The sequence below is a fragment of the Balearica regulorum genome, chromosome 6 (genome assembly GCF_011004875.1).
Source record: "Balearica regulorum gibbericeps isolate bBalReg1 chromosome 6, bBalReg1.pri, whole genome shotgun sequence".
NCBI lineage: Eukaryota > Metazoa > Chordata > Aves > Gruiformes > Gruidae > Balearica > Balearica regulorum.
The window spans coordinates 12,952,379-12,963,864 of NC_046189.1; the positions used below are offsets into that span (position 1 = coordinate 12,952,379).

Sequence of the window (11,486 nt, forward strand, 5' to 3'; positions counted from 1 at the left end):
TGGAATTGCCAGTGAAGCTTCCTTTAATCGCAACAGCTAATACAAAACAGCAAGATAGCCCTTCTGTGTGTGAAATACCAAATTCTTATAGGTGTACCACTGTTTTGTCAAAGGAAACGCATTCAGGTCAAATCAAGTTTGCATTGTCGTTGCCTTCTAGTACAAATAATCAGAAGTTAATTGAAAATGACCCAGTGGAAACGACCGTTGACGGAAATATATTTTTAAAAGGTATAATGTGTTTCTGTACAGGTGATTTATTTTTCAGAGCTATCTGAGAATTAGTATTTAATAATTCATTGCTTGATAAACTAATGAAAAATAGCATGCTCACCCATAAGTATAGGTGTCCTGACAATCACTTGTAAAATAAAGTTCATTGAAATAACACAGCTGAAATGTAACAAAATTAATGTGAACAGAATAAAACTTTGATAAGATAACCAAATAATAACTGAAGTAGTTACAGAAAAATAAATTTTTACTTATACTCAATTTCAAAAGTCCAACTTTGTAAAATATTAAATTAGTTCTAGTTAACTAAATTTTTAAGGACCAAGCACAGAATATGCAGTGTGTAATTTTCCACGCTTCTGGTCCAACCTTCAGTAATCTGTCTTACTCCGATAACTATATTCTTTCTTTCCCCAAGCTGCTGAAATTTTTCTCTTTGCAGAAAATCAGTTATGCACAGAACTAAGTTGCAGTAGTGCTTTCCTGACTCGTGTCAAGAATACACAATCTTTAAGACAATCTGAGGAGCTTACAAAACAATATAATGATAGTTCATTGCCATTCCGTGGAAATGTGACAGAAAGAAAGAAACATGCAGTACTTTATAAGTCAAAACCTCAACCTAATATAAATGATTTTGATAAAAAATGTAGCTCAAGTAATCTGCCTCATGGTATCAACAGCAGCAGCAACCCCGATGACATGAATTTGCAGGAAAGTTCAAGTGACTTGTCTTGCATTATTCTTTCACCTCTTAAATTTAGCAATGAAAGTAAGATAGATTTTAAGAAGCTGCATTTTACTGACAAGATGAAGCCCGAAGAAACTGTTTATGATGCTGATATGGAGTTGACTGCCAGTGATGCAGGTGAACTACTCGCAGTTACATCGAAAGACAAAGATAAATTGCACAGAAATAGAAATAGTAATGCCAATTCTGATAAAATGTTCTCAAATTTCAGAAAAGTAAAATATTCTAAGAAGGATAAAGAGAAAATTAAAAGCAAGACCGAAGGCAATTCAAGTTTGTATACAGAAGACAGGAACACTAGGGCTGACAGTAGTGAAGTTTCAAAAACTACTGACTCACAAACTCAACTATTCCAAAGTCAGACAGAACAGCTACCTACAGGAAATTCTGTAGGGCAACAGAGTTTGCTACATACCAGCAAATACCATCAAGCAGAAAATTCTCTAAGTAAAGCTAAAGATTCTAGCAGGACATACCAGGTTAACTTAATGAGTCCAAGAAAAGGGGAGACAAATAAAGAAACTTTCTCAGAAATGTTTAAAGACCTGGAGAGCAAAATACAAAAAGCAGACTCAAACTCATCTATCAATAAGATCCCACCAGAAGTTCATTGTGCTGAAAATTTACCATTGCAGGATAACGCTTCTAATGTATTGCCTTTACAGTGGGACTTTCTGCATACAAATGAGAAACATAGCAGACCAAAAATAAACAGGAAAGCTTTTCAAAACCCTTCTAAAATTGGCACAGCAAAATACTGTAGAGAGGAAAATGGGCAGTTTGGAGAATACATTTCAAAAAAGTCTCAAACAGAGATAAGCCAACATGACAGCAAGAGAAAACAAGACCAGAAGAATATTATAAAGAGAAAATACAACAAAAAAAGTAGTTACAAACAAAGTGGAGAAACTGAAAGTGACAGCATTCATAAAATTACTCAGAAAGCAGACCAAAAGAGAAGCCATTTTTCGCCAGGCAGATTAAAATGTTCATTGGCAAAGGCTAGCCGGAAAGCATATATAATACCAACAGAAAATCTTACACAGTTCTCACTTTGTAAAAATGAAGAACTGAAAAATAAGGATGCATTGCATACAGAGGCTGTTCGTGGAAATAGAGTAACTGAAACTCAGCAAATGGAAGTAGCTTTAGTTACTCAGGATGCTGTAGCTATGAATAGACCACAAGCTAAAGAACAAGTTGATGATGATGCTAATATGTTAAAGGAAGTAGATTCCTCATCAGTGGCACATGAAAACTCTCACATTAGTAGTTTTCCTGATAATCAGGTAAAGCACAAACAGAGGTTTAATTCTGATATTACTGAGACCAGACCAGAAAAAAAATATTTCAGGCATATTGATCAGGAGGAGCAGAATATTTTGGATGACCAGGAAGTCCCTCATGAGATAGATTCCTCTATGAGCAAGTTAAAGTCTACAGTTCAAAAATCAGAATTTTTAAAATTCCTACCTGTTGAATGTTCTAAGAATATGCCATTAAATGTGGATAGCTTTTTCCAGGAAGGTCTTTCCAATGTAGAGCTCCCAGCTCTTGATAACCACAGTGCTTCTGTGAACTTTTCTGTATGGAAAAAGTCTGAAATCTGTGGAGAAAATTATCCTAATAAAGCACTGGATGCTGGAAAAGCAGAACAGAAACTGGATCATATTTCTAAAGAGACTTACAAAAACACTCTGACACCTTGTCATGGTAAGTGTATGGGTGAGAGAAAAAAAAATGGCATTTTGAATTAGGTAGTGCCTGAAATAGTGGTAAGTTATCTTCTCTTAGTACGATCCTACTCTGTTTGCTTAGAGTGGATAAAACAGGAGTGGAAAAAGGTAAGACTGAAAATCACTAAAATTATTCATATTTGATGTCATATATCAGTCACAATGTATTTTTAAATTGTAGTACCTAATATCCTTGTTACTTTTCAGTATATTCCAAGATGAGATTTATTTGGGCAGATGTACGTGGTCTGCATTCTTGAGGAGCAGTTATAGTTGGAGCCTGTATTCGTTTTTCAAAGAACGTGATGGAATTCAGAAAGTTGGGGATAGAAAAGATGGAATAGCTTGAGCTTTTATACAAGGGAAATAAGAGTGAACTACACTGTTCCCTTCATAAATGGAGATCATAGCTGGACTTAAAGATTTAATTTGTGTTTCTTTAGAAACACTAATTCAATAGGAATTCTGAGATCTAAACCAACTACTTGGAGGAGGTTTTCTCTAGAATCTACCCATGAGCAAACTTTCATGTGGCAACCTCTTTTTTAAGTAAGATATACTAAGTTAAGAAAGTAATCAAATTATAGTGTAGTCTGGAAGATAGGTTTAGATTCTTCTATCACACAGTGAAATTACTATAAAGGAGCTAAAGGATATATTGACTAACCCATCTATGCTAGAGTTTAAATATGCTTTAAAATGTAGCTTTGAAGTTTCCTAGGATGAGGGATCTATTTTGTAAACATATTTATTCTCTACAAGTTCCAGTTTACTTATTGTCTCTGAGAATGTCCCGACACCTAGACAGTTTCCTAGCTCAAATTAATAGTTTGAATCCCAAACTATCAAGCAGATACTACTACCTTGGCTTCATTTGAATGCAAGGACACAATGGCAAAAAAAAATCTAAATCTCCTATTTTACATGACCACAGAATAGGAATACTGGCAGAATTGGGCCACCATGTGAAGTATTAGTCCTGATAATTTGCAGTTGCATCTTCGATTCCTTCTTGGTAAGGTAGAAAAAGGATCCTATAATTCTGCTAGCTTTAATGATAAGTTAGTAAACCCTTGTGATCAGCAGTATCAAAGGCTACTGACATAAAAAGCAAGCTAATAGTTTGACCTTCATCCATGGAAGCATGGTTCAAAAACCAGTTAATTTTTCATCTTACATCCAAATCCCTATCTTGAATTAAAGCAAGGAAATGCCGTCCTTTCTGGTGATGCCAGCTCTTCTGATCACTACGTTGAGCTGTACTTAGAAATATACCTTGAAAGTCTCCTGTAATGACAGTCTCTGTATAGTTAAATCTATGTGAATTAAACATACTCGAAGGCATCCAGCTTTCCTAAATGCAGACTCATAGATGTCTCAAAACTCTTCCTCCTTAAAAAGAAACTGACCTGATCTATAACCTTAAGCTTTAGGAAAAACTCAGAATAACAGTTTACTTTCACTTTAAAACTAGTACAAATCAAGATTGGTTTGTGAAGTAGCCGAACCTGGGAGATTTTCATGGTCATAAAGCCCTCTCATTTAATCCAAATGTGCATTGCTCTTCCTTAATGAAGAATGTCCTTCCTTCAAAAGACAATGCTTTTTCTTTTGCCTCCATGAGTCAGGAGGGACTTGCTGCAAGCAGCCCAAAGTCATCTGAATATGTCTCTCATATTTAGAAGTAAAGCTAGCAGAAATCCAATGAAGAACCTTTGACTTTATGTCTCTGCTTAACGCATTTCAGAATACTATTGATAAAATGATCGCTCTTACCCACTGAGATATTTTACTTTATCTCAGCACAGAATTCTACTAAAGGGAAATAGTAATTTAGCACTATCAGCTTGACCATCAGTTAAGAGTATGTATGCTAGACTGTACAAGGCATTTAGATGCTATAATAAAATCTTCACTTTTTTGACAGGTATGTAAATATACAGGAATATAATTTATTAGTCTCAAGATAGGCACAACAAAAAATTCATTTATCCCATATGTGTATGAATTTCCTCTGTGAGATCAATAGCATCCATTTGCTGCCCCAGAGGATTTAAGGTAAAGCGTTCAAACTCAAGAAGTGAAGATAAGAGAGTTTTAAATTTAGTTCCTTTGAAAAACTACATGTTCTCATCTGGATGTAGTAAATCTAAAACTTAACTTACATCAGTGACAAATGTACACTCTTGGAAGAACTTCTAAGGAATACAGATTAAGACTATTTATTTCATCTTGGATTGCTGTCTGCATTAAATCTTAGTGCTTTTCAGAGAGACTATGATCTATAAACGGTTTAGAATGTTTTGAAATGTGGGTTAAATAATAATTCCAATATTTCTTCCAAACTATCAAAATATTTATCTTCGAATTAAGTATTGATTGTTTAGTCTGGCATTCTGAATTGGTCTGCAAGGATTACGGAAACCTAACACAAATAGTACTTCTTCTTCTAAGGCTCGTTACTTTTTATTATGGGATATGCCTCTTGGACATGTTCAGTGGTTCAAAATATGAGGCATTGTAAATAGTTTGGTAGTATACATTTTTGAAGATAAGGAGGCTTACCTTGCTATGCTCATTTTATGCACATATACTCAAAGAGCAGGCATAAATTTGGAAAATGCAGTTCTAGAGAACTCTTGTATAGATTGGATCTTCAGATTATACATGTGTGCCTTCCCCCTGCATTCAAGGTCCTGAACTGTGTGCAATTTTATTTTTTTTAACTGTAATAACTCTTGTGAGTCCTAAGCAGCTAGCTGCAAATGACAGTACTTACAGGGCTTTCTTAAAATGTCCAAAGAGCCATGGCAGACCTCAAACAGCTCCAAATTTGGGTAGCTTGAAAGCTGCTGTAATGGCATTTTCTTTGATCATCTATTCTGGTTTTTGCTGAGCATTGTTAGAGCAGGAGCAGTAACCAGTGTACCTGAATTAAGAAATACTGATTAAAAATAATTATTAATTTAAAATTTACTTAATGAGTCAGAAAAATATTCAAATTGAGGCATATAAACTACTGTATTCACAGGGAGAAAGGCTTTGCAAGATCTGACAAATAGTAGTCTATGCTCTCACACTTCCTTACCTAAATCCCCCAAAACTTTAGAAGAAAACTCAGCAGTACCATCTAGACGAGGAAGAGGCGCTATTTGCTACAAAGAACCCAAACTAAACAGGTAGGTATATGTAAATTAGGGCTTTTGTTTGGGTTTTTTTTGGAGTATGTAACTATCCCCAGTAAAGATTTGCTATTAAACCCCCAAATAAAGAGTTGAACTATCTCTTTCACAAATGTCTCTTGCAAAGATACTTCCATGTTGATATCAAACATTTCCTGTCAGTGTGGCAAGATTTCCAAATGCCAAAGTAAGACACCAACAGTATTCAAGTCTCAAAATTTAAATATAACATATTAACATTTAAATATAACATAACATAAACTCATACCATAATAATGTCTTTGTAATATTGTCAAGTGGCATGATAATTTATGCACTAATATTATATAATTCAGTCATTTTGCTTTAACTAGCTGTATCTAAGAAATCATTTGAGTTTAAGATATATTAATTAAATAATTAGTTATTTCCTTCTCGGCGTTCTTGGCAAATTTAGTCGCACAGGATTTCCAAGAGTGTAAAAACACAAGACATAAATAGTGTAATAACTATTAAAATGTAAAAGGATTTTAACGCCAAACTTCCATTAAAAAAATAGTATTTTTGCACTTAACATGAATAGATCTGAATCCCAGTGGACCTTTAAGTTGATTACTTCTGAAAATATTCTGAGTTTTTTGCCACAAAGTTCATTGAGGTTTTTGTTGTTTTTTTTTAAAAGTATAATATTAATTTAAGGAAAAATTATGCTGTGTTGTGTGTGTATTAGTAGAGTGCATATTCATGAGGTAAAGACAGTATCAAGATTTCCTCATAACAGTGCTGAGAGTGAAAGTATTATAGCAACTTACTTTATGACAGAGGTGTAAAAGGAGTAAGTCTTCCTTTTCTGGCAAAACTGTGGGAGGAGAAGAAAGGAAATCCACAAACTGAAAGAATTACCACAATGTTCTCATACACCCTCAAAATATTTTTATTTACCTGTGTAAGTAAGCAAACATTAATGGAAGCAATGAGACTGAGGACAAATAGGATCTAAAAGGAATGTAGGAAGTGTCTTTTCAATTTACCACTGGCTTTTCAGAAATATTTATGCCAGATAGCTTGTAAAAGAAATGCAAAGGGATTAGAGTTACATTTTTCTTTTACTAATTGAATTGGATGCTAAAATGCTTTAATACTGGGATATTGACACATTCTCCTCTTTTACCCCACAATGATAAGGCTCAGTGCTTCTGGAGAGAGACAGTAACGCACAACAAAAAAATGTGGCTATCACTCAAGATTTTAGATTACGGTCTCCTATTTATATGTTATTTTCAAGTATACTGTCCTGAATGGATGCTGTTAAGCTTTTGGTGTGAATAATTTTTGAGGTTTGTTTTATAGGAATAAGTTATGATTACTTACATATTAATGTGATACAGGCCACATAAAAAGACTACTACTTTTAGCATTATTTTAGAAAACAGTAGTGACCTATGCCTTGCTATTTCAGGCATTTATTTTCTATAAATTTAGTTTCTTTAGTGTATCAAGCTTTCACTGAGAGTATTTACCATTTGGAATTGTTACTATAATTGCATAATTACTATTGTTACATAGGTGCTTGGTGATATTCATACATGATGTCTTTTATTTCTTTTGTTTACAGCAAATTAAGGCGTGGGGATCAGTTTACAGATACACAATTTCTGGATTCCCCAGTCTATAAAGTAAAAAATAAGAGAAGTTTTAAAAGTAAATCAAAATTTATTTGAAGACGACAAGAGAATTGCCTTTATGAACAATACTTCTAAAATGGGTACAATTTTTAATATATATATTTGTATGTTTAGCATCATAGAGTGCTTATTGTTCTTTGATTAGTAAAGGTCTTCCAAAGTGGAATTTCCTGGAAAGAAGCCCCAATATAAGGGACACAGAATACTTGACTGATGAAGGCAAAGACAGGTTAGGCTCCACTCTTGTGTTTTGCATTTCTGATCAGTAATTTATAATCTGTTCAAAGGGTTTGCAGCACTTCTTAATTTGTAAGAAAAGTGTACATTTTAATGAGAATTAAAAATAAATCACCTTTGGGAATTTTAATGTGAGTTGTTCATATTTACCATGAGTAGAACCATTTCTCAGTATTGGTTGGAACAGACACAAGCATCCCAAATTTTAATAAATACTGAAATCCCAAATTTTAATAAATACTGAAATAGATGGAGACAGTCCCTTTTTGATGACAGAATCATCCTGAAATCTGAATGAGGAAGTCTCGTTTTGAAGAATAGTAGAGAGAAGTCTAGTGTCTAGAGTACGTGCCAGAAGCAGCCAGAAAGAAAATAGCACTGCAATAGAAAATCAATAGTAAATAGGATCCAGACAAAGCAACACCTTGAGTTTCCAATTGAGAGTATGAATAGTACGACCACACCATACCATTCGGCTGTCAGGTCTTTGTACTGCTTCCCCTCTGGATTCTCATTAATCACTTCTGCATTCCATAATGCACCGTCAGCTGACAAACAGTTTTCTGGCATTATCTGAATCATAGATGCTGCCAGCTGCAGGCTGTAGTAGCTCACAGCCCACACAGCTTTTACAGATTACATTGGATAAGGTTCAGGTTCTTTTTGCAACCAAAGTAGCCATAGCTCTTTTTTAATGGGATACAAATAAGTTAAATTCTTTTGGTTTATAGAAGGTGTTTCTTCACATGGTATGCAGTTATGCTGAGGAAATCCTTACTGCAGGAGTAGATTTTATTGGTTTACATAGGCTTAAAATTTGAGCAAATTAATGGAAGAAAAATCTATGAGGAATTACCAGAAACACCATTTCTGGCACAGGATGTCCCTGAATTGCAAATTGTTGAAGGCTGGAAGAGTGTTCTGGAGAAGCCTTACTATGCATTTGACCAAATTTTATACCTTTTCCAAGGGCATTCACTATCGAAACCTTCAGAGACCAGTTCTTTGGTTAGCTAGACCTTTGGTCTGATCCTGCTTTTAAGAGGTATAACATACACTCTTTATATATACTCTTTATAATATATGCTTTAAAATACTAAACCAAACTGTACTCTTTGTACTTCATTGTAGCTTCCATTGTAATTTGGAATGGAGATGGAGAAAATAGTCCTGGAAACTTTCCATGCATATTAAAGACAAGAAGGTGATTGGGAGGTGTCAGTATTGATTTACAGAGGGGAAATCCTGCTTTAATAACCTGACAGACTTCTACAATGAGACTTGGTGACTTGGCTTGGTGACTGAGGGGAGAGCAGGAGATGATGTTTATCTCAACTTTAGTAAGGCTTTTAACATTATCTCTGATAACATCCCACAGACAAGCTGATGAAGTATGTGTTAGTTAAGCGCACGGTGAGGCGGGTTGAAAACTGGCCAGAGGGTTGTGATCAGTGGCATACAGTCCAGTTGGAGGCAAAACACTAGAGCTCCCTAGGGTTTCATACTGGGGCCAGTACTGTTTAACATCTTCATTAATGAGCGATACGATGGCACAGAGTGCAACCTACACAAGTTTGCAGTTGATACGAAACTAGGAGGAGTGGCTGAAACACTGGATAGTTATGTTGTCATTCAGAGGGACATGGACAGGCTGGAGAAATGGGCCAAGAAGAATCTCATGAAGTTCGGCAAGGGGAACCTACGTCCTTCTCCTGTGAGTTGCCAAAATTTCAGCTGCATATTTTGACAGAAAAATGAGTCATACATATCAAAATGTACTCCTTGATAGAGCTTTCAGATCTGTCCATTCTACATATAAGTCTTGAACTATAACCATAAACAGAAGCACAAAAGCATTATTTACAAATATTTAAGTAATACTAGAACTGTTTTCAGTTGTTTTTTTATGACAGTCTGTAGCCCCAAGGCAGTTTCCCCAAGAACCTGTAGAGCATTCCATGTATGAATTTGGAGTTAAATATGCCACTAGCAAGGTAGTTTACATGGGGGACCTGTATCCTCTGAACAGAGAGCTTGTCTAGCTGTGGTCACCAGTTCCATGCAAAGGTTGCAAATGTACAGCAATAAGGACAGCAAGATGCTTTCATATAGAACCTCACAGGAAAAAAAAAGTATTCCATCAATGTGAAAATTCTTCCAATATTAAATTTACCTTATCAACCAGGCAATTTGATCTAAGTTTCAGCAAACAGACTTTTTTTTTCTGAAACATACCATGTGTGTTACTGTATCAACAAGACTATTATGAAGAGGTGTAGAAATGGTTGGGAAAATAGATTCTATCCTGATTCAATGTTATTTATAAAAGATTACATTAAAAATATTTTAATACAGTCTTTCTTGTATTTTTTTTACCAAGTTTGTAATTAATTGGGGTTTTGTAAAATTGAAATATTCTTGCTAGCTTTCAGTGTTTATCAGCATCACCAGCTGTGTCATTAGAAATCTGAGAGAAGTATCTGTTACAACTTGTGTTCCCTGTGCTGGCACCGCAGCAGCAAAACACAGTTTTTTTAAAAATAGTTGTTTCTCTCTGTTGCCTGTGGTTTGAAAGCTAGAAACAGAAGCACATGCTTCATTTTCTCAGAAAAAGATAATATTTTTGGAGATGGTCTTAATTATTTTTTCAGTGAAGGTCCTGTTACTCCACACAGGCTCAGGGTTACCAGCTAGACTACTACAGTGTTCCAAATGAAAGTATAAGGCCTAGGGCTTTATGCCTTAGTTTCTTCCATTCCTTTCAGTATAGATACCTTTCAAAGTAACAAAGGATGAAGAAAATGATCTGAAGATGCGCAGAAGTTACTTTAAGTAACTCTGAAATCATATTATTGTTGCTACTGCCCTTCTTTCCTTGTTTTTTCCATCATTACTGTTTTTGTTGCTCAAATTTATGTTCTATACACAGAGAAAATTTACTTTGTTATTTGCTAGGATGCAGTTCTTGTTCTGCAAAATAGTTGCTTACTTTAGGTGCTGCATAAATAATGTTACATTATCTGTTGAATCTTCACTAAATGTGCTTCTTTTACCAGATCAGTTGATATATTAGAAGCTCTTGCCAGGAATGATAGTCAAGATAAAAATTAATCTGTAGCTGTCACAGGGATTAAGGTTCTTTTGCTGAGGATAAGGTAATTTGAACTTCTTTTTATAGCTTCAAAGTTGCTTTTTCTCATGTTTATTCAATCTAAATTTTCTTACATTTAATATTTTAGGTTACCACTGAGAAAGATTTTGATTGTTTTAAAATTTGTAGGAAAATTAATACTATATACTTAGATTAAACAGGAACAGGAAAATATTTATGATTCTACCAACCTTTGCTTGCACAAGTAGCCCTTACAAATGCTTATAGTATCTGGAAGTTACTGCTGATTATTTTGTGAGTGCAAATTTATGCAAAATTGCCTTTCAGCTCATGATCACTACATTGCTGGATTTTATAACAATTTAAAATTACCTTTGGAGAGTTTATTGTTAGACCATAACAACAGTTCACATTGCTAACGTTGCCATTTTGCTCTGGAGGAACATGCATGTCCTTGGAGAAAGTGTGAGGTATGTTTTAGCGTGGGAATATACCTTAAAAGGATCCAGTAAATAAATTGTGTGGTTAGCTCTAAAGGTTAAGAACAACTGACTTGTGACTTTTGGGGGC

General features: G+C 34.7%; 1 protein-coding gene across 1 annotated transcript; it reads left to right on the forward strand.

Annotated features, from left to right (window-relative positions):
- The first annotated feature begins 685 nt into the window (after window positions 1–685).
- On the forward strand, window positions 686–7,860 carry LOC104631736 (uncharacterized). Its single transcript, XM_010309037.2, has 3 exons — window positions 686–2,698; window positions 5,753–5,900; window positions 7,498–7,860. Exons 1-3 carry the CDS (start codon window positions 937–939, stop codon window positions 7,601–7,603), a joined length of 2,016 nt encoding a protein of 671 aa, XP_010307339.2. The 5' UTR covers window positions 686–936; the 3' UTR covers window positions 7,604–7,860.
- The last annotated feature ends 3,626 nt before the right edge of the window (window positions 7,861–11,486 follow it).